The following is a 24,388-nucleotide window of genomic DNA, read 5'->3' as shown; positions in this document are numbered from 1 at the left end:
TAACAACTCACAACCAAGAAAGACGTGGTTTTAACAGACTTGTGAACAAACTGGAAGTCTCATTCATTCCCAAGATGAATAAGCATCAACTCCCCACCCATCCACAAACACACGCATACACACAAATGATGCAGGTACCCTTTGGCATAATCAATAAACATCTATCATCATAGTATAAACTGGTCTGCTGGTGTAGCAGCAATGGCCTTTCAAAGTTTAAAAATTTGACCTTTTATTATAACGCTTCCATTAGGCCAATCAGTATTTTTAAATGCCAGAACACGAGGCCAAAATACATCATCCTTAGTTATTATCAGACGGGTTATGTGATAGAAAACATCAAGCTCAGTGCCAAGGTGAGAGTTTTGCAGGAGAGTCCTCACAATGTGTTTTATTACTCCCATAAAAAGAAGGAGTGGTCACACAAAGTCATAAGTGAGTCTGTGAAAGACGACTTCCTAGTTTGGAAGTACAACTAACTTCACATACTTTGCAAGAATGAATTAAAGTTCCTCTGCTATAAACAATACTTTGTTGCTAAACATTTTTCTTTCACCTATTGAGAAAAAAAATGTGAATATACAGGGTTTCACTGCCTTGCTCAAATGTACTGTTGTATAATGCATAATATTACCTAGTAATATTAAAATCAAAAGGAAATACAAAAAAACAAAAGGTTAGTCGTGTTTGACATTTGAGTTAAAATTCATTTAAAATTTGACCTTTAATAATGGCGACCCCATTAGTCCAATGAATAATTTCTTATGCAACACCACTTCATCTCACTGCATGGAGTACAATTACTGCGGCACAGAATGCATTATGTTTGTACTCTGCTTAATTTCCTCACCAGTTATATAAAAGTTGACGAGGCGGTTTTGATCCGTGCCATCTCGATCTCTTGTTTTTAGAACTGCTACCACCTCACCGAGGGGATCGCTCTCCTTTACTGCACCCCTGTACAGCCCCCTTTCGAAGCGCGGCGGGTTGTCGTTAACGTCTGACACAGTGATGGTTACCACTGTGGTGGAGGAGAGAGACTGCAACTCCCCCAGATCAGAGGCCACTACTTCAAAGCTGTAGCTGGAGCAGGCCTCATGGTCCATCTGACTCACTGTTGTGATCCAGCCTGTTTTACTGTCAATAGCAAAGACAGAACCTGTGGTGATGGGGCCACTGAAGGAGCGGCCGTCTATTGTCAAGTCCAAGTTGTAGGTGAGCAAAGGTCCGAGGCTGTAGGTTACCTGCATTTAAAAAAATAAAAAAGACACATACAGTAAAGTGGTTTTTCAGCATCAACAACACTCCAAACTGAAAAGCAAAACACACAAAAATAAAATACTCAGTGTCAGTTGAACTTGGCTGTAACAAACCTGTCCATTAGAGCCCCAGTCTGGATCAAGAGCACGCACTTGGACCACTCGTGTCCCTACTGGCATCCCCTCCATTACTGTGGCTACATAGGTATTTGTCTCAAACACTGGCTTGTTGTCATTCACATCCAGGACCTGCAAAATAACAAATCTTCACAGAATCTGTCCAGCAAAGTCTAAACCATATTGATAGCAATGATAAAGTAACAAGAAATTAAAGTGCCTAAATTGGTATTGTTGCTTATTGTGATGTAATTTTGTGGAGTATCTTCAAATACTTCATGTTCCTAAAACCTGTACAACCTTAGCTAGAAGGTCATGTGACTCAATAAACCATAAGTATAGATAAAAGTATTAGAATTTTGTAATTAAAAAGTGAATACAAAAAACAAACATACATAACATACATATCCGAATTTACAAAATAAAAACACAAAACATATTTATCAAAAAAACAATTTAAATGTAGAAACATTACCAAACATTTCTTAGCCTGTGATAAGTTATTTCAACTACTACTACTATTAGTTTTTGATGGATTCATCATTCCTTCCTCTGGTTCCATTACATGTTATTGCACCACACGGAATTACATCATTACGACCGTATAACATGATGACAGGGAAGAAAGAAACCTTAGCCTTCTGATGCAAAAAGAATAAATGTTCTAGCTATCAACATTTTTATTTAGATCCGTATGAACAGGATCATGCAAACAAGAATCTCCAAGGCCAATACAAGGAAATACTGGTATAATTACTGGTCAAATACCCCATCTGCACGCCACGTTAGGTAACATAATGTAATGCCATGACATGATGACAGGAAAGATAGAAGACTTAGCTTGCTGCTGCAAAAAAAAAAATGCTCTTGCCCATATGGTTCTTATTTTTTATCTATTTAAACAGAATACTGCACAAAAAAGACTTCCTACAGCCGTTTGCTGGCTGTCAGATTGTCTAGGGGTTAAATTGGATTAAATGTATTTATTACAATACCTCTGAATAATTTTTGCATTACACTTCATATTTTGAATTATCTACAACAACCACTTTGACAAAATGCATCTTTTGCTTTAGTTTTTAAGCATTTATACATGCAAAACACTTTGAGGAGAATGTACTTGTTTTGATATTTTAAATGAGTGTTTTAAAATGTCCTCTCTTAATCACTGCAATACCTGTTTTGACACAGATTTATTATTTCTGTCTGTTTAAGCTCTTGGGTACACTTAGTTTCCTTAAATTATATTTCATTTCACTCAAGGGCTGAAAGAAGTCCAACTCAGTTCTCTTTAAACTAAAAAAGTGGAAACTAGAATGGCACTCAGAGAGAACAAATCACCGCCATGGCCAACTGTCCAGTCTTCTCTAATATACATAATATGCAAAACAACCATGGATATAATTCCCAAACTATAAAAATGATGTTAAAAAATATAAATGTGCCTCGCTGAAGCCTCATCATCTCAGCTGTGCATGTATCATGCTCTTCTATATTAGAAATATTTCACATACTTAACAAACCAGAAAACACTTGATCATCATGCACACATGTATAAATATTAAATGCTTAGACCAAAATAATGCCATGACCATGGCAGCTTGTTATCAAAAGCAGTTGTCAGAAAAAAACTGCATATTCACAAGGAAGAAATTTTCAATTTTCAATTTCAAAAATATCTCTGGTGGAGTTTACCGCAGACAATTCATATTTGGATGTAAGTATGAAATTAGTTACATGATATGTGTTTATATATGTTTCCATAACCACATCTTGATTTCAGTAACAGTTCTCACATGAAACCATTGTCCGCAAATGCTCCATAATGCTCCATAACAACTGCTTTCTGTATGGACTCTGAGCAACTACATAGGCAGGGGCGATCCTAGACTCTGGGGCTTTGACTCAGCTACACCCTTCCACCAAGTTTCATGTAAATTGAGCTATTAGATTTTTCAAAATCTTGCCAACAATCAAACCAAACTGAAAACATAACCTCTTTGACAGAGGGAACAAAAGATTAACAGGCTCTGTATGTAACTGTATCACCTACCTTAACCTCCAGATCGACTGTGGAGACAGACTCAATCAGGTCTCTTCTTGTCGTTGCTGCCACCTTAAAGCGGAAGATGCTGATTTGTTCATAGTCCAGCGGCTTGATCAGACGGATCAGACCTGATTCCCTCTCCACCAGGAACGTCCCCCCCTGGTTGCTGTCGAGCGTCTCTCCTCCGACTACAGTGAAAAACCCTGTCTGTCCAGGGGCCATGTACACAGACCCTAGTGCTGTTCCTACTGCTGTGTCCTCAGGGATGGTAAAGGAGTACTGAGGCTGGCTGAAGGAAGGAACAAATGCATCTGGTGGGACAACGTGGATGAAGGCGGACACCAGCGAGTGTTTAGCCGGAGAGCCGCAGTCCGTAGCTTTGACAAAGAAGGACAGCACAGTACCCTGGAGGTGGTCTACGGTGCTTTTAGTCATCATCCAACCACTGTCGGCCTCCACCTGGACATCATCAAAATCACAATTAAATCAACACCAGAGACAATAATCCTAGTATGACAGCTTTTTACTGTTTTGTCCTCTTATGTTCTCATATTGTCTTTAACTGGGCAAGATTTTACTTCATCAGTTGTACATTTCCTTTTATATCTACAAATAAGAGCACAGTAAACAATCATATGAGTTTCCACTTGGGATCTATTTATATTTATGTGCAACCACTTCTTATGTCAGTTCATATTACTGTAAATTAGCCTTTTATACGACAGCTTTGTTGTTTCATTTACAGTCATAGTTGGTTATTTGTTTGTTTTAATTGTGATTCCCTTTTTGAGCAGTGAAATTGTCCGAGACATCAATCTTAATGCACCATAATTTTGATTTGATGAGTTAAAATTTATAATTACTTTAACAGATGGCTGTTAATCCACTGAAATGAGGACGGGGTGTCAGCTAAGAGGATCTCTTAATTAAAAATCAGGGTTATAGCATAAATTATGTGTTTTAATATAGTTAACTCATTAAATAAATTTGTAGAGGTTTTGATCTGGCTCTGCATCTTTTTCTTGAGGGAACTGTGAAGATATATATGCAGCTCTATGTAATAAAAATAAGCTTTGTAGTGCAAATATATTTTCATAAACCCCAGCAGTATTTAGTAAAAAATAAGAGCAAACCATACTGACCTCCAGCACATCAACCAGTGAAAGGCGTGCCTCGCTGTAAAGGGAGTAGGTGATCCTCCCATTAGACCCAGCATCAGGGTCAGTGGCTTGTATCTGCGTGACAAGGGAACCTTTGGCAACATTTGCTTTGATGCTCATGCGGTACTCTACAGCTCTGAACCGAGGCGCGTTGTCATTCTCATCAGCAAGAACCACACGGACTGTGCAAAACGATGCACGGCCTTGGAAAATAAGAGAGCATAAATGTCTTTGTGTAAATTTATGAAATGCATGTAGTTTTAATATAGACATAAATTGCCTTACTATACTGTTTCATTCACTGCAAGTCATTCTGGATGATAAAATGTAATGCATCTGTAATGTGAATAACTATTCATAAATTCTCAGTGTGGGATCTTATTATACCTCTCATGCATTAATGTTAGCTACATGCTCAGCCTGCAAGATTTAGGGGTAAGACTGTATTTTTGGAGTTCTATATTGAAGAGAACTTTTACTAGGGACCCAGTTTCACAGTGTGGTCAGTGTCAAAAATAATACCTCCACCATCCAGGGCCATAATGGTCAACACCATGTCCTTGTTAAGAGGATTCTCTCTGTCTAATTTTTGAGCAGTGGATATGATGCCGTCTGCATCAATGTTGAACTGCGTTTTCCCCAGGTCATTGATGAAGGAGTAGGTGATCTGTCCATACAGGCCAGAGTCCTCATCTGTTGCACGAACCTGGAGGTCCATGCAGGAAAATAAAATCAGATTACTCATTGCAATGTTCTGCCCCATCACCAAGCTGGCACAGGATGTCCATATGATATCAGAAAAATGTTGGACTCTAAAGTTGGAAAAATGTTAAATTTTGGCTGGACTGATGATATTTTAAATGTCAAACGCTATTAAAAATTCACACTGTATGGCGTTAACATTATGAAGTTTTGCAGATGTTGGGTTTTAGTCTCCATACCCTATGACTAAATGTCATTATTCTACATCAAGATAACATGGTAAGAGACATTTGGAAAATGATTTTGTTACTCAAAGGGACAGTTCTAATTTTTTAAAGAGGGGTTGTTTGCAATACTTTTCAAGTATCAAGTTATCTAATTTGAAGAAACAGGCTAGAGTCTGGCACGGCAGCTAAGTAATGTACTGCTGTACATATGGGCCAGCAACAAAAGGTATTTTAGCCATTTAAAAAAAAATCAATTATGCTTTAAGTGCATGCTCAAATGAGAACATTTCCACTGCTTTACCTTTCTGTCAGGTTGCCCATGCTATGCTCTCATCAAAGCCACTAGACTTCATTGAGAAAAACATTGATTTAACATCACTGAACATGGGAGCGGCTGGTCTACCACTGTTTCAATCAGTTAGTTTGTCTTATTGTGTGGCTTTGGTGAATCCGAACTTATCCTTTTAAATGCAGAAGTCACACAATAACACAAATAACATAAGTGTATGAGGCAGCTGTAGACCAGCAGTTCCCCTGTTCAGCTATGTTACATCACTGCTTTTCTCAATGGAGTCTGCCTCGAAGGGAGTGATATAATTGCTGCATTTTCCAGTTGGATATGACTGTATAATACCAAGATAAAGTGGAAAAAATATTTGAATAATACCATAAAGTTAAACTGAAAATGATTTTTTTGGTGGGTTTTTTTTTAGTTGGTTAAATGTGTTTTTTTTGCAGTAGATTGTTTAGCTTCTATGTTGGTCTCCAGCCTGCTTCTCCAAACTAGGAGCATGCTAGCTCAAATCTACTGTATGTAATACACTGACTATAGGTAAGTACATCATATAACCCCAGTAGTAAAACTCTTAACTATCCCTTTAACAAGACAACTTAAAACAAACAAAATATCAAAATCATGAGTTGTCATCATCCTACATTAATTTGACAGCATTAGACTTTGCTGTGACAATAAATTTTGAGCACATAACGTCGCAACTTAAATTCAACCAAATATCAACATCTAACAGCATTGGAGACCAGCTGGAAATTTATGTAGGATGTTTTCTTGAGAAGGCAAACCTACCTGAATGACCTTCGACCCTGGAGGGGCATTTTCTTGGACTTCGGCCAGGTAGAACCTCTGGCTGAACACTGGGCTGTACAGGTTGGCTCCCAGGACACGAACAGTCACCTGCAGATCATCACCATGTTAATGATTGTCAACCCATCATTGTTATCATCATCATCATTTCTGCTGACATTTGTTGATACCATCACAGTAATCATCGCTGTCTGATTTGTCAAAAATGATCACATCAAAATGACATGCACACCAGCAGTAGGAGAATCAAGCTTTAGATTAATGTGATTGACAGAGCTGCACACACTTGTGATAACTGCTGTTTTCACATTTAGAAGTCGAGAGAGAATAAGAAGAAAGAGCAAATGGGGTGACATGTTATTGCAACAGCATATAGACTCTCAGAGATATGGGATATCAGAGCCCACTTGTAATTACCACAACGAGACAGATGTGAACATTTTTTTTCTCCAGTTGGCAGCTCATCCTCACGGTAAATCTGATATGGCACAAACACACATTAACCTCCGACTGCAGAGCTACTCAGCAGCCGGTGGTAGAAAAAATGCAAGAGTGCTGGACAGCTGTGAATGTTTGTGATAAATTTGAAGCGAGAGATTGCTAAAAAAAGGTCACTCGGCTTCCTGCGTATAAACTCTGTGAAGGTTAAAAAAGAGCAAATGAGTTGACAGAACTAAATTGTAAGTTGTCTCACCTGAGCAGTGTTGGTGAAGACTCCATCTGACACGGACACATTGAGTTGATACGAGAGTTTCATGCCTTGTCTCCTCTTGTTAGACAGACTGAGCACCCCGGTATCTGCCTCCATCATAAAAGTCATTTTCTCATTCCCAGAGAGAATACTGTACCTGCAGGCAATTCAAAGGGAAAGAGTACAATGGTTCTTATTTTGTACAATGTTATTTTGCTCAGAAACTGCTGGAAACACAAAGTATCTACTTTTGTTGCTTGTGCTAGAGAAAAAGAAATAAAAGATAGCGTGAAAATTACTTTGATTGTTACAACGGAAACACAAAAAGAGGATTGCATGGTAAGGAATGTGCTTTTCTAAACATAATGAACTGAAAAGTTTCGATAAAGAGTCAACTGGGTTCAATAGGAAACTATGTACAAAAAAATCTAATCATCACTAGTACAAAACATTGCAGAGAAAACACCAAACCCACAAATTTTGAAAAACATCTTTTACCTCAGCCTTTGAGCGTCACAGATGTCAGCATCCGAAGCTTGAACACAAGTTACAAAGTGCCCTCGGGGAGCCAGCTCGCTGACAAAGGCCTCGTACAGCGCTTGGCTGAAATTAGGTGGGTTGTCGTTTGTGTCAGTAACAGTCACAGTCACACTAACATCACTGCTGAGGGCAGGGTCCCCACTGTCGGTCGCTCTGACAATGAAGTTGTGGCGTTGGATGAGCTCATAGTCTAGCAGGCGTGCCGTGAATATCAACCCGCTCGTACTGTCAATGTGGAAGTAGTCGGTGCTGTTGTAGATGTCAGATAGGATCTGGTAACTCACCACGGCGTTCCTCTCCGAGTCTTGGTCCTGGGCAAACACCTACATAGAGAGTAACATTAAACTTTGCAATGCCTCATGCATTATTCAAAATATGGTCTGATTTGTTTACCCAGACAGCATCCTGCTACAGCACACACTGAGTCCAAATGAAAAAAGTAAATAAAATTCTGGGTTTCGCTGAGATAATGCATCTAAAACCAAAACATTGTCAAGGAGACAATGCATCTAAAACCAAATCATTGTCAAGGATTCGACATAATAATTTTGTTAAAGTGCAATACTTAATAACAAAAGCAGAGAATTATGTCAGGACTGATTGAAAATAATTTGAACAGTGTGATATTCATGATGAGGTAGCTGATGCAAAACCCTTTTATTGTTGGTTTAATCAACTAAATGTGTTTTTCATAAATGAATTTTCCTCATATTAACACAAACAAAAAGCAAAGAAATAAAGAAATAGCAACAGTGGCACAGTGAGCTCAGAAATATGACATCGTGTGATATTTATGTAGAATTTAAACAAGAGTTTCAACTGGAAAAGTGTTGTACAAAATCCAGAAGTACAGATATTTTTGTAATACTGGAGTGAACAACACCGGAATTCCTAAAGTCATTAGAAGTCTTTGGAAGATATAAAGGGCTGGATAGAAACCAATGGATCTGCATAGAATTATAGAAAAAGGCATTTGCCAAAGTATTACTTAAACTGCCCTTCAATGTTTACATTATTTTGTTATTACAAGCAGAAAAGCCAAAAATAATTTGTAAACTAGGCTTTTAAAGTAATGTTCTTCCTTTGTTTAAGTAACATTTGTTGTACTTCAGCCATGCAATGTGCCATCATGTTGTTATTACTGAATGTTATGTTTTTCTCCATACCTTGCATTCATGCTCTAAGACACATAAATGAATGTAATGTACAAAAACAAACTTTATATAGTGAGTGTTAAATTCACAATGTATAGAAATAGAATTAATGAGTGCCACTGTAGGACGATGAGCCAGAAGCCAACATGTATTTACAATAAAGGATTTTAACCCTTTCATGCATGAAGTACATTACTGCATTAGTCAAGATTTTTATTTTATTCTTCGTTATGCATGGACTGCATGCTTGTAAGTTTTCAACTAGAGAAATATAAATCAATAATTTTCTATTTTATGTGAAACTATAAATGTATATTTGAAATGCTGGTAATCTAGTGTGTTAATACTTTTTTACTTAAACAAATTTAAACAAATGTTTTCATTCTGTTCAATGCCATGCAAAAGCACTGAACCTTGCTCCTGACTCCTCAACCTCTCCCCCTTCATAACTTTTTTGTTACAAAAAAGTTAAAATTCTAATGACATAAATCAATTGATTTACTACCAAAAAAGTTATTGCAGCTTTGCATGCTTAGTTAATTGATGCTATTTGTCCAGTTTAGTTGCAACATGATTAATTGTAATTTCTTCCCAACATTAAATCAATACCTGGAAAGTTTAACAACTGCAATACTCCATAGAAGTTATCTAATGTTACAAAATGCTATTTACCTTCAAAGGCTTTTTATTCTGGAAGGACTGGCAAGATATTCCTGAGCTGCACAACATTTCTTGCAGTTCATCAGCCATCTTTGTTTTGAGAGCTTTGTGATGCAGTTAGGACACCTGGCCAGTGGGTGGCATTGAATTGGGTGATGCACTAGGGTCCACTGTAGAGGCTTATATGCAACTAAAGCACCAAACCCATGCATATACAAGTGAATTGCTTTTAAACAAATGCTTACTATTTGTCCACTAGCATGATAAAAATTCATGTGATCCAGTATTCTAAGACTCCTGATTCTTGTTAAATTCAATAATTTAGTTAAATAAGGCCATTAACCTATTTTGATGATTTAAAACCTGAATAAAATTGTTACTGAAACCAATGAATTCAATCATTTGGTGTCTTAGAATTGTCTTATGCAAACATGCTCCTATGTGCAACAAAGGCACTGTTCTATTATTTGCAAAAGGTCAAGAGCTTCCACTGGGAAATTTCTAGGGAAATATCAAAGCATCATCTCATAAATAAACAATTTTGCTGAAGTGAGTCTTAAGTGTAAACAAATATTAAGTAAGGGTACACACTGGACTTACTCAGTAAACAAAGACACACACGCACCTGTAACACGGTTATTCCAATCATGGAGTTCTCAGCAAGCACGGTGGAGTATGAGGTGTTCTGAAACAGCGGCGGGTTATCATTCACATCCAGGACGACAATGTCCACATCAACCTCAGACTTTGCCCCAGTCAGTGTATCTGTAGCCTTCACCGTTAACCGGTAGTACTGTGTGGTCTCATAGTCTAATGGGTAAATCACGCTGATGATTCCTGTGTCAAAGCCAATGTCGAACTGGAGGGAAGGGTCTCCATCTGTGATTGTGAAGATGATGGTCTGGCCTTCAGGACTGGTGGCATTGATACACAGGACAGAGGTGGAGACAGCTACATCCTCTCTGACGGTGACACCATAGAAGGGCTTGTCAAACACCGGCATGGCTTTATTTACTACAGTGACAGGCAGCTCCACATCACTGGACAGAGGGGGGAAGCCACCATCAGTGGCCACAATGATCACCTTATACTCTGCATTGGATAAGTCTGCCTCAAAGGCCCTCTTTAAGGTCAGCTCTCCTGTCACGGGGTTTACCTGCATGGAATATATAAATACTTGTTTGAAACATAAGGAGTATAAGAATGTACAAACAAAACCATGAATTTTCAAATGTATATTCCCCACAGACAAGTCAGAAGAACTTTAAAAGCAAAAAATTGTCAAATCACCTGAAAATTTCTGTGCTGCTCCCGAAGGCTGTAAGTCACTTCTCCGTTCAGACCGTAGTCTTGATCGATGGCTGAGACCTTGAAAATAGCTGATCCTGGCTCTGCTTCCACCTGCACTGCAGCGTAGTAGGGCAGGTTTACAAACTCTGGGGCATTGTCGTTTGCATCCTCCACCTAAAGAAAGAATAGTCATTTTAAAGGGAGCCTACTATGCTCATTTTCTTTTTCATTCTTCTACTACAATATTCTTACATGCCTTAATGTTCAAAAAGCATTTTATTTTACTCATACTGTCTGCGCTGGAACACCTGTATTCACCCTCTGAATGAAATGCTCTGTTTTAGTGCCTGTCTCTTTAAGCGCAGAACAAAAAACAGGTCCAGTCTGCTCTGATTGGTCACTGTTCCACATCTGCAGACTCTGTTGCTGCTCCATCATTGGAGCCAGGGGAAAGACTGTAACAGAGTATAGTTGCACTTCTACAACAAAAAGTCACCAGTAAAAGCTACTATACCAAAATCCTCACTATCTGGCATGTTCCAGCGGGAATATGACCCGAAATAGGGGAGAAATTAACAACATTGCCAACCAAGATTACGTTTCCCTGATGTTAGCATGTAGCTACATGTAGCAGTGCACTTGCTACCATGAAATGACTATAACGCAGTATAGCGCCTTTTCTGTTGTAAAAAATAATAGATAAAAGTTTCTTAAACAAAATCTTCATAAAACTGATATGATCCAGCAAGAATATGATCCAAAATCTGAAGAAACTAACAACGTCAGTGAGCAGGATGACAGGTTTCCCTGACTTTAGCATGTAGCTACATGTATCAGTATAGGCTACATAATGTAAATATTTGCAGCTTGCCTAGAACAGATGACAACATGAAGAAATCTGTCACAAGCTTATATCGGCTTGTTTCAAAAGTAGAAAAAAATGTTGGAAACAGAGTATTCAGGATGGTAGGTAGCCTGAGGTTTTTATTTTCCAGGCATCACTTTTTACATGACCCGTTATCTGAAACTTTGACCATGTTTAATGTGAACAAAAATTCCAATGGGTTCATTACAAAAAAAACTTTGAAACCTGAGCATATTGACTTGATTTCATTTAAAAACTTGTAAGGAAGGCAATGAGCAAGGAAAGAAGAAATCATTCAAAAAATGAGCAAGAAATTAGGGGAAAAAATTAAATGAAAATTACCAAAAATTGGAAAATGTCTGTAAGTCTGTAACATAATTTTAATATGTAATTATGATAATTAGAATATAGTTTTCCCTACTCCTTCTAAACATTCTAATTTCTTGCAATTTTTGAGACATATCTTAACAAGTTGCTCATTCCCTTTTCCCCCATGTTTTCAAATAAGAAATGAACCCAATTTGCTTTGGGTTTAAAGGTTAAATATGTGTAAAATACGTCCGAAAGCAGCACAAGAGAAGTGATGTCACTAGGTTTTAAAGGGTTAAAAAAAAAAAAAAAAAAAAAGACATACGCACCTGAACTTGTACAGTCACCCTGGCCACCCGCAGTATCTCATCTTCTCTGCTGACCTCCACCACCAGCTCGTAACTCTCCTTCTCCTCCCGATCAAAGGGCACACCAGTGGTGAGCACCACCCCGCAGGTTGGCCGGATTGTGAAGCGTCCACCGGGGTTCAGCAGAGTGTACTTCAGCGGTTCATTGAGGCGGTGGCCAACTGTGTTAACAACAGTCACTAAAGAGACATTGGGTACGTTTTCTGGGATGGAGGCGGAGTAGGACGGAAAGGTGAAGAGGAGGCCACTGTCTATAGCTTCTCTGACAAGCACTGTGACTGACGCCATGCTGGAGAAACGTCCATCCCATACCTTAAAAACAAAAAAAAAACAGAATGAAATGAGTGCCTTATTGGGGCCTCTTCAATAGCATTTTTTGCATTTATTTGACAGCTTGCTCAAAATAGGCTAAAGAAGAGGATATAAGGCTGGAGTGTTACTGTTAGGGTTCCCTCAATTCTGGAAAACCTGGGGAAGTCATGGAATTCAATAATCTTATTTACAGGCTTGGAAAAGTCATGGAATTAATAAAATCCTTGAAAATTTTGGAAAAGTCGTGGAATTTTGTAATTTGTAATGTAATTGCAGAGGTAGCCTATTTTATGTAGCAGTTGACGTAACATTGCTCTATCATGTGTCAATGTTTGACCTTTTGTTTATCATCACGTGTTTCTTAATTTTCTCTCAGTGTTCCCTGTCCCATGCCTACATCTATGGCAGTTAGCTGGACTTATGTTTGAATATGATGTTTAAGTAATGCCAGGCAAGTGTGAGTCAAGAAAATAATGTTGTGACATTATGATTTAACATGTAGATTCATGAATCCCAAAGTATCCATAACTACACCTCACAAATCGTGCTGCATTGTTGACACTGAGAAATGGTTATGGGCAGCTAAGGGCGTTCAGTTGCCTCTCGAAGCGCCAATAAGTAGTTTAGTTTTGTTTTAGCTGCTCTGAAAGTAGAGCATGCTAGTTTGAAGGTATGGTGCTACTCTGGAGTTAAGACTACTATACAGTTCTGTTCTTGTTATCATTTTCAATGGTTGTGGATTTTTTTTTTCATTTTTGTTTTTTATTGGTTCTTAAAAAGTCATGGAAAAGAAAAAAGAAAAGAAGAAAAGAAAAAAATGTCCATTAAAATGTGTGGGAACCCTGTAATGTTTTTTCCACAAGAGTTTTTTATGCATTGCCCTTTTCCCTCACAGCAATAATAATAAAACAACCCCAGAACATGCAGACCACCCATCTACGTGGGCAGAAAACCCTGCATCAACTTGCTGAAGTATTCTAAATCAAGACAATGAATAATAATGATGGACTCTGTGTGCATAACTCTGCAGCTGACCCTGTGCTCTGACCTTCCTGTGGAAATCATTATGTAAGTCACTCAAAGCCAACAATATGCTGTTTATCTAAGTCTGTGACAGGACACATAGGAATTCTCTTCATGTGTCATATCCACTGAAAAGTCAATCACTTACCTTGACATTAAAGCGATATCGATCTTTATTGAGGTTCTGATTGACAACAGTCACAACTCCGGTGAAGCGCTCTACAGCAAAGTACTCCACGTTGCTGTCCACCAGAGAGTAAACTAGCTGAGGTGTGATGGACTTCTCAGGGTTCACGGCGAGTTCAGAGGTGATATCGGGGTCAAAAGCTTCAACCCTGAGGACCTCGACTCCCATGTAGGTTGGCAGGAGGAGCACTGTCTCGTAAGTGTCCTGTGACAACTTTGGAGGTGAGTCATTGATGTTGATCACCTAAGACAGGGTATACACAAAGTGAAAATAATGTCTACAAATGAAATAAAAGAATTAAAGTGAGTCAAGAATGGTTTATGAAGCAGTGAAAGCTGATTCATATGTTATTTACTCACCTTTATAATCACCTCTGCTGGGCTTTCAGCACTCCGTGGGGGCTGACCACTGTCTCTAACGTGAACCCGGAAGATGAACTCGGAGAAGGTCTCATAGTCCAGGCTAGCAATCGTTCTAAAATTTAAGAAACATTTACATAATCCAAAATTATGAGATATATCAGTTTATAAGAAGGTTAATCTATCCTCCTCTTTGCACCTGATCTGGTTTATAACTTACCTAATTGATCCAGTCCCAGAGTCAACGCTGAAAAACATACGAGCAGTCTCATCTACTATCTGGAACACTAACAGGGCATTGTGATTGCGGTCCCTATCAGTTGCCTGGATGACCAGAGGGTTCCCATCCTCTCCTACGACCACACTGTTGACCGGAGCAGCTTCACTGATTGCACCCACATACCTGTTAAAGTAAAAAGAGGACACGCCTGTAAAGGAGGAAAGCTGTACTTAACTCACTCTGGAAAATAACATATTATCAGGACTCAACACAGCTCAGCAAACAGCAGAGGAGCACGTCAGCACCAAAACTCTCATCTTTTGACCACTACTGATACCTGATTTGTTGGAAGACTGGTGGGCTATCGTTGACATCCCCCACCTGGACGATGACAGTGGTACTGGACTCCACTCCAGCCATACTCAGGGCATGCACCACCAGAAAGTAGGATGCTGTTTGCTGCCAAAAAAAAATGAAATGTGTAAATGTGCTGTCCTCAATTTCCATGTGCTCTAAAAATGATGTCAACACTGAGATTTAGCAGATGGTATAAATTTATACGCTTTCTAGTTGAAACACGAACATGAACAAACCTCAAAGTCAAGTAGTCTGCGTGTGCTGATTACACCAGTGTGATGGTTGATGAAGAAGCAGTGCTCCTCGTTGCCCCTGGTGATATCATAAATGATTGCTGAGCGGCTGAGAGCACTAACGGTGGTCACATGTGTTCCAATAGTGCAGTTCTCAAATATCTGTGAAGATAAAACATTGATGATGACATTTTAGGCACGTTGGTGAGTTATGCTGTGTATGTTTGTTTAACAGTAAAATAAATAACAATGATCTGTGACCAACGGCAAGTTGCATGAGCCATGGTGCTCAGCCAGAGCAGGAGCGATCCATCCATCCATTCATTCATTCATTCATGTCATTTAATTTCTTTGATTTGGGTGACACTGCTGCATTACATTAGATGGGATTATTCACTTTGTTTAGCGTTTAATGTGGTAATCTGTGGTCGATCTCTGACTTATTTATTTATTAGACTTTGTATGTTGTATGTTTGACTGCAGAAATTATATTTCAGTGGTTACATTTAAATTAAATTATTTTTCTACTTTTTCTTTGAGGTTTTCAACCTAAGACTCAAACTCTTCAATCATCATTTTAATAAACGAAGGAAATGAGTGGAGTTGTCCTGCGTCCTCCCACGCAGCCAAACTTTCAGTCAGCCATTTCTCTCCTTACCTCAGCCTGATACTCATTCTGAGTGAATTTGGGTTGGGAGAAGTCCGAGAGTATCAAGGAGATGCGAGCTGAAGCTGTGGCCATTAATGGAGGAAATCCACTGTCTGTGACACGCACAGTGAGGGTGTAAAAGCCCACAGAGGTGAGGTCCAGGTCCCTAGCAATGAAGATAAGGCCTGTGGCATTATCAATGCCGAACACACCACCAGTGTTCCCTGAAAGTAACAGAAAAGTTCCAACTAGTAAACACGAAAAAACAGAATTTTAATCCCAACTTATTCTCAGACAAATCACAAAAAAAAAAAAAAAACTCACAGTTCGCACCAATGTTGAAAAAGCAGAAAAAGACAAAAATCAGATATCACACCTGCTTCCATGGTAAAAGTGAGCTGCCCGTTAATCCCATTGTCTTTGTCTAAAGCCGTCACTTGCAGTACAGGAGTGCCTACGGGAGATGACTCATAGGCCACAGCATCATATACAGTGCTGGTGAAGTAGGGGATGTTATCATTGGAGTCCTCCACTGCCACTAGGATCCGAGCCAGGTCACGGTTAAATGGAAACTCCTGATCCTTGACCTGGAATGAAATGAGAGCTGAATATGGATAGCGCCGTAGGAGGTGATAAATGAAAAGAATCAGCTAAAATCAAGGAGGCACAGTTGCCAAGAGAAGCATAATTTGGAAGAGAGCACATGTACACACACACAGACTCATGACAAGCGCTGACCAAGCACACACAGAAAACCATTTTTCCTCCATGTCTCCCTGCTCACCATAATTGTGAGGATGTGCTGTGTTCTGGCCTCATAATCCAATCTGTCTGCAGTGTAGACAACCCCAGTACCAGGATTGACCCTGAACAGTCTCATACTGACAGGGTCCACACTGCCATAGATGGAGAAGCTCAGACGGGCACGCTCATCCATGTCAGACGCTCGAACCCGCAGTAGTTCCATGTCGACTGGTACGTCCTCTGAGACGCTGACATCATAGGCCGGCTGAGAGAAGACTGGAGGGTTGTCGTTGCTGTCTTGTATTCGGATGAACACCTGAGTGACAAAGAGACAGGGAGAGAGTTGAAAAACTATTGAAGTGAGTACAGAGTAGAAGTGAACTCAGTATGTTATCCTCAGAGGGGACCTGTTATGCTCATTTTCAGGTTTATACTTTTCTATAAGAAAATCTTTAAATGCTTTGATGTAAAACAACAAAACACTCTTTATTTCCCTCATACTGTCTGTGAAATACTTGTATTTATCCTCTGTCTAAGATGCTTTGTTTAGCACCAAAAAGCCCATTCCATCCTGATTGGTCAGTGTTTGTAGGTCTTCCGTTTCTTGGTATCTCTGCACTGTAACTGCAGCCGCGGGAATGACTGTGACAAAGTAAACGGGCACTTTCTACTGTGAAAAATCTCCAATGAAACCTTTTAATCGAAATCTTCACACTCGTACATGTTCTAAGAGAAATATGATCCGAAACTGGTGAGAAAACATTAAACTGGGTGGTATGTGTGTATATCTATCTATCTATATCTAGTATTATCTATCTATTTTTCTAGACAGATAGAAAAAGATGTGCAGTATATGTGTAATATTTTGACATCTGAATCACTAATATCAATTCCTTCTATTCTGAAAGTCAGTGACACAAGTTTAACATTTGACCCTGTCGTCACATTCATCAATGATCTGACAGTGGTGAAAGGTCCCTGAAACCTGCCCCAAACTCAGGGGGTCCACCAGAGAAGAAACCCCATCTGGGACCAGCAGCTGACGATTTGGCTGATGTAAAGGACTCCAGTGATGAAACTTTGCAGCCAGAAGATAAGGTGGCAGCCTACAATGACCTCAAGATACCCAAGGGAGATCCTTTTGAGGTTTTATGGTGTTGAATGGAGCATGCTAAAATGTTTCTTAATCTGGCAGTGATTGCACGGAGTGTTTTGGCCATCCCTCCATCATGCACAGCCAGTGATAGAGACTTCTCCTTCAATGGATTTGTAATTCAAGTATGGAGAACCCAGCTTAAACCAGAGACTGTTAAGGATATTCTTTTTCTACACAGCATCCTCCAGTCTTTCTGGGCATGGGTGGGTGCACATTTTCAAAAATGGACCCGTGTAGGACTTGGGAAAATACAAACATTGGAGATGACTGTAACAGAGTATAGCATGCAGCTGAGAAATGATTGTAACGGCACACAAAATTACATGTTTCCATGACGTTAGCATGTAGCTACATGTAGCAATATAGGCAATGTAATGCAAACATTTATAGTAGCATGCTTGAAGGAGATATTGGAAACAGAGCGTTCGGAACAAACTGAAGCCGGAGGGTTTGTTTACAGGAATTACTTTTACATGTGTTTACCTCAATATTTTAAACTTTAGCCATGTTTAATATATACATCCGACATTGTACCACTAGGTATTTATATATATATATATATATATATATATATATATATATATATATATATATATATATATATATATATATATTATATATATATATACACACATATATATACGTATATGACAGAAAATAAAGAAAAGCATAATAAGATAAGAGCCCTGGTATAAAGTCAGCTTTGGTGACTGATAATATTTGATACAGTTGTAGGGTAGTGTTACTCTTTGAATTTTTTATTTGCAAGGCAGAGATACCAGTAGTATTTATAGTACATCTCTATAGCCAAAGCAGTAGTGGTGTTATTCTAGAGGACAGGGTATTTTCAAAGAGGAATGTAATTGTGCTGCAATTTTTGTATGTATTCAAACACTTGACCTTTATTTGCACAGGCTAATCCCATTAATCCACTGATATCAAGGATTTCCCTTGCAAGCCAGACCTAGTAGGCCAGCCAAGACAGCGGGAGCACAGGAAATGTCAAAGACAGAGCAACAAAAAGCACATTTCATAGTCAGCGAGAGATAATTTTTGAAAAAGGGAGTGCAAGCGTAGGAAGGATGATAGCTGAGAGTAAACAGCTCCCCCAGGAAGAGGCAACAATAATTTAATTTGATGTGGGTCTGGAGTGTGTAAGAGGCAGTGCCAGTGCATAACAAATCACAAGAGTGCGTACCTGTGCTGTAGCAAAGTTGGTCCCATCTGTCACCTGTACAGTCATGTTGTACACAGATTGCACCTCTGCATCCAGAGGCTTGGCCACAACAAGAGTTCCCACCCCCACTTGAAGGTCAAACTGCATGTCAAAGCTCCCTGGAATCACACACACAAACACAAACACACACAGCTCACACAGAGTTTCAGTCATTTAGTATTCACGTCACATGCTAAACTCAGGTGCTCTAAGTTATTACTGTGTAATTGTTTTGGCCAGGTGCCTGCGTCTGGAGCTGGAAGGTCTGTGAAATAAAATGAACTGAAATGCAATGCAATGTAGCACCAAACCCACTTGGCAGCCAGAGAGCTGTTAACAGCCACACAAACATCTGTCTTATCACTCCAAAACACAACCCATCTCAGGGATCAAAAACCTGCAGCCGGGTCTTTTTCCACAGGCGGTGAGTGTACAGTTTAGAGGCTTAATGTTTGATTAGAGTGAGGGAGAGGATTGATACATGTTAGGTATTCAGTACCATCCTTCGTCTCATTCCAGCTTCTCTCCCGAGATATCTGGGAGCTTGAGCTCTCCTCAGCATATGAATACTGATTGGGCATTTTTCACAGAGGCACCGATGCGTGTTGAGTCACAGCAAACCACAGGGATTTACGTTTTTTCCAGTTTGAGAGGTTGGTCAATATTATACTACAATCTCACAATATTAAGAAAAACTGAAATTGCAGACTGTAGTCTCTAAATAAAAGAAAGTATCCTGTTTCTTTCCTGAGGTGCCTCAAGGGGGGTATTCAGACCTTGCTTTAGTGTTTTTGGTAGTGTCTTTTGACAGACAGCGATACAAAATCTGAACATTTAGTTCTATGAACAGCATGTCTGCAGAGGAAATACTGTAGCAGTAGTCATTAAATTATGACTTAGTTTTGAAACGTATCGATATCATTGTTTTTGTTGTTGACACATATTGCCGCAAGGAGACAGGCCAGCACTTTTTTGAGTAAGTCACTGTACTTTTTGTATCACATATTCTGCAAGCACAATAACCCATGTTACCTTATACAATACAGGCACACTGAAATTGATCTCTGAAAAACAATGACATAATGCCAGCTACTGCAATAACATCAGTAACACAGAGTACCATATTTTACCCTCTGTTGTCGGAAAATATCAGTCAGACTCACATAAAATGTTGGTTAACATCACCACATACTCACGTACATTCATCCAAACAATATACAATATCTTCCGCTTATCTGTAGTAGAGTTGCTGGTGCAGCAGGCTAAGCAGACTTCTTACTCCTTAGCAACATTTTCTGGCTCCTTTTGGGGGATCCTGGGGCATTCCCGGGCCAGATGACATATTTAATCCCTCCAGCATGTTTCTGGGTCTGCCATAGGGCCTCCTACCAGTTGAACATGCTCAGAAAACATCTAACGGACAGTCCCAGGAGGCAACCTGATAATTTAAACAACTCACCTCAACTGGCCCCTTGCAGCTCTACTCCGAGCTTTCTCTGGATGTCTGAGCTCCTCACCCAATCTGGAAGCCTGAGTTCAGCTACCCTACAGAGGAGACTTATTTTGGACGCTTTTATCTGCAGCCTCATTCTTTGGTCACTAGCCAAAGCTCAAAACCATAAGTGAGGGTTGGTACATAGATGGATTGGTAAATTGAGAGCTTCATCTTCCAGCTCAGCTCCCAATGCCCTCAGCATGGCTGACACCGCCAATCCACCTGTCCATCTTGCGGGCCATTTTTCATTTTTGTCGAAGGTAACCGTCTGAAGAAGCCATTAGAACCACATTATATGCAAAGAGCAGAGACAAAATTCTGGTGTCCTTAAATTTTATCATTTTAAGGTGCATCCTCACCATGTTTCTTCTCCTAAAACCTAACCATTGATTGTGCTTGTCTAAACCACATCTATGTTAAGGACATAACGTAATTTGTGGGGCACTGATTTGTATGATATCATACTGCTCTGCATATAGGCACTGTTCCCTACCTCAATGCAACACTGAAGAGACATGTTAGCCGGGACAGCCCAACAATGTCCAAAGTCTTCAGCATCTCAAGGTGGATCGAATCCACATCTGACACCTTGCCACTGAGGAGGTTTTTGAACGCTTAGAGACCTCAACTCCCATTTGGATAAGTCTCACTGAGGTAGGAACACTACTACTGGAGGCAGACTTTGTCACACCCACTTCCCATTTCCTTTACAAAGTAGCAGCATAGACGCTGAAGTAATATATGAACCTGTTTGTGTGGAGTGTTTTTCAAACTCAAATCAATCAATACTATCTTTGATTAAACAAGTTCCTGGTGCTGTTAACTGCATTTTCAGAATTTTCCTAATTTCTCCAGACTAAGGTCATTTGAGGAAGCCGTGAGGAAAATTAGTTTTCACCAACCTGTGTCAAGTGAGCAGTTTCTCCCGCATGCATTCTGAGGAATGTAGAATGTTTCTCTGGCGAGCCGTCCGCCTTAACAGAGAGAAAGAGAAAGAAAGAAGAAAGAGATTATGAATATTTAGGGAGTTCAAGGATATTCTTGTGATCAAAGGTCTGCATCATCTACAGTATATACAGCTCTCTGCAAAGTCGACCCCTTGACGTTTTTGCACATCTATGTGAGTTATTAAGTAATGTGAGTGGAGTGTTCATGCGAATACTTCAGCATAGTATGATTAGTTCAGGGATGATATTCAAGTCCAGTTCTTGAAATTTGAGAGAAAAGATAATCACTATGCTTTCACTTTTTGTAAAATATGTGAAATATTAATGAACGTTTCCTGCAGTGAGAGTAAGAATGGAACAGGGAGAAAACACCACATTTCCATCCACATCTTTGATGCGTGTGACTGAAAAAGAATAATCAGCTGATTATCACCTCATTTTCATATTAACATCCAACTTAGGGAGCTGGGTTTCTACAAAGATTCTCAATCAGATCTGTTGAGTAGCAATCAATAATTAGCTTTCCACTGATTATCCTTTCAAGGACTGAATCAAAGGGCAAGATAGAGCTCCCCAGTTTCAAACAGCCTGACAGGTTTAGAACCAGTACAATCCTGGAGGATACATGGTTTCCACCAGTGCCAGTGCAGCATAAACCATTGTTTCATTGCTCTTAGTTAGCCAGTGTGCTTTTGGCAAAATAAACTCTAGAGAAGTTTTATATACACATTTACTCCTTCTTGTTTATAATTAATCTTGACTACAGAATGTGTTAACGGCCTTTTGATTTTAACAAGCTTGGATTGTGAGAAATATCGACTAACTTTCCAACAACTGTCCAGCAGTGAGGGGTAATGGAGATCAACTGAAATATATCCAAGTTACAGCAAAACGGTTGTATGCATCAGTTCCAGTGTGCTGATTCAAGCTTATCCAGGACAGGTTTGACCCAAAAAGCCAAATCACTCTAAAAACATTAGAATGATACTCCACAATACAGACTGATATACCCTTTCAGTTAAATTCTGCCTCACTTTTTATCCCTCAAGGGGTAAATCGAGGTAAACTGACCATTTGTTTTAGTCACAAGTGTTCAAAAATCTGCAATACAATTTGAATATGATAAATGACAAGAATGATTTAGTTAATTTTTGGTCGTGTTGCTTGGCTATAAATCCTGAATAAATGTCTCTGAATGAACTTGACAGCACAAGAAAATTCTGAATATGGATTATTCTCTGGTCTGTTAGTTTAGCATCATACATTAATTTTCTTACCGATGATATTGAACCAGACAGGTGTGCTCGACTGACTGACAGCGACTACTCCCACCGGCTGAGCTACAGCAGCTGTCTCCGAAATAGAGAAATTGTAGTACCTCTGGGTGAATACTAGGGGTACAGGCGAGGGGACAGGTTTGCGAATCCACTCTACATGGAGTTTGACAGTAGACCATAGTGGGGGATCCCCGCTGTCCTCCGCTTTTATCTAAAAGAGGGAACAATACTAAGAAATCAGACATTCAGATGACAAATGCAGCTAATTAATCATGCATTTGGGAAACATTTAAGTAAAATTCTAAAAAAAAAAAAGATGAAGCAGACTAGAAAACATAAGATTTTATCAGTGAAGTTGTATTTTACGGTTCAGTTTGAATTCCCACTACACTTAGCATGTCTGTATTCAGGGCAAGCAAACACTGAGAATATATTAGAATTCTGGCTACACATTGTCAAACTATACAGATGAGCTCTATACTCATCTTCTGACACGCCACCTACATTTACTCACACCGACAAACTGCTATCCATAAATAATATTTCTGTTAACCTCAAAATTGATTCCAGCAATTACGTTTTAATGGGATGGCTGTCCTTGCGTGGCTTCAAAGAGCTTGTTCTGCTTTTCACACATTAAAAAGGAAAAGCATTTACCACAATAAATCAACTAACCAGGAGGAACCTATATAAGAGGTAATTGTAAAATATGGTGCTATAAGTGGTGCTCATTTAAGACCAGAGCCTGTGAGCCAAATATATTATATGAGCAATTATTTGCTCAGAGACTGGTGTTACCCTTAAAATAAAGACACATAGTTGAAAGAGAGAAAATTGGCCTGTGTGTGGTGTTATTCATGTCACTCTCATATCACGCATGAGCTCTTTTCCAGTGAAACTAAGCTCAAGCTCAAAGGGCACATGGGCGTGACCGACTAATCAGTGAACCAGACACATGAGAAGAATGTGTGTCTGCAGTGCATATGTAAAAGAGGCTAGAGCAGGATGAACATATTGTTAGTATGAATAATTTGGTACACAAATAAAGCCCCCAGAATTGCAATTTTTGCTTGTTTTTTTGAGGATAACACAAAGTCTGAGTGGATGTCATTTCATGCCAGGGTATCATAAATGCTCTGTGCAACCTGATGTGCATAAACATAACTTCCATTGTGCCACTCCACCCACCTTGGCACTTTTGCTTTCATTGGCCATGGAAATGCCAAAAACTAACAAATACCTGGGCATGTGCCCTTTGAAAAATGAGCAATGTGACTGTGCTTGCTTCTGCCAGCTATGCAACTGCATCAAAGCAGAACCCTATAAACTAATAAAGCCCCGAGTGGCTATGAATTAAGTCATAGCAAGACGGGAAACAGGAATTGGGTAAGCTGCGTTCTGGAAGTGGAAAGTGTGGAACACTTTGCCTAAAAGAGGTCACATAATTATCCCTAGAAAGACAATCTGCAGTCTATAATTTAAAATGTATATTTATTGTCTGCCTTGTTGCTAATGAGTGCCCTATTTTAACTATGATCTCTCAGTAGCCTAATTAAAGTATGCAGTATGTAAGGGCATCTATTGGCAGAAGTGATATATGATATTTATAACAATGTTTCATTAGTTTTTTAATCACCTGAAAATAAAAACTGTTTTTGTTTTTGCCATTTATATCTATATCATAGACTGTATGTAAAGATAGGCGACATGCCAGCCCCCTTA

General features: G+C 39.3%; 1 protein-coding gene across 1 annotated transcript in view; it reads right to left on the bottom strand.

Annotated features, from left to right (window-relative positions):
- Positions 1-24,388, bottom strand: part of LOC121952765 (protocadherin Fat 3) — a 111,581-nt gene that overhangs the window by 62,131 nt on the left and 25,062 nt on the right. Inside the window, exons 8-30 of the mRNA XM_042499592.1 lie at positions 22,667-22,877; positions 21,345-21,416; positions 18,930-19,066; positions 16,616-16,891; positions 16,208-16,418; positions 15,841-16,055; positions 15,186-15,344; positions 14,930-15,051; positions 14,593-14,775; positions 14,373-14,487; positions 14,122-14,256; positions 13,975-14,091; positions 12,453-12,803; positions 10,950-11,123; positions 10,285-10,815; positions 7,804-8,168; positions 7,309-7,462; positions 6,597-6,704; positions 5,106-5,289; positions 4,566-4,786; positions 3,430-3,882; positions 1,374-1,508; positions 851-1,244 (exon numbers count right to left, since the gene is read on the bottom strand). Of these exons, the coding sequence (XP_042355526.1) occupies positions 851-1,244; positions 1,374-1,508; positions 3,430-3,882; positions 4,566-4,786; positions 5,106-5,289; positions 6,597-6,704; positions 7,309-7,462; positions 7,804-8,168; positions 10,285-10,815; positions 10,950-11,123; positions 12,453-12,803; positions 13,975-14,091; positions 14,122-14,256; positions 14,373-14,487; positions 14,593-14,775; positions 14,930-15,051; positions 15,186-15,344; positions 15,841-16,055; positions 16,208-16,418; positions 16,616-16,891; positions 18,930-19,066; positions 21,345-21,416; positions 22,667-22,877 (5,023 nt within the window). The remainder of the gene's footprint in view (positions 1-850; positions 1,245-1,373; positions 1,509-3,429; positions 3,883-4,565; positions 4,787-5,105; positions 5,290-6,596; positions 6,705-7,308; positions 7,463-7,803; positions 8,169-10,284; positions 10,816-10,949; positions 11,124-12,452; positions 12,804-13,974; positions 14,092-14,121; positions 14,257-14,372; positions 14,488-14,592; positions 14,776-14,929; positions 15,052-15,185; positions 15,345-15,840; positions 16,056-16,207; positions 16,419-16,615; positions 16,892-18,929; positions 19,067-21,344; positions 21,417-22,666; positions 22,878-24,388) is intronic.

Source organism: Plectropomus leopardus, chromosome 13 (genome assembly GCF_008729295.1).
Source record: "Plectropomus leopardus isolate mb chromosome 13, YSFRI_Pleo_2.0, whole genome shotgun sequence".
NCBI classification, from domain to species: Eukaryota; Metazoa; Chordata; class Actinopteri; order Perciformes; family Serranidae; genus Plectropomus; species Plectropomus leopardus.
The sequence above is the reverse complement of the archived record's forward strand: the minus strand, read 5'-3'. Positions and strand labels throughout refer to the sequence as shown.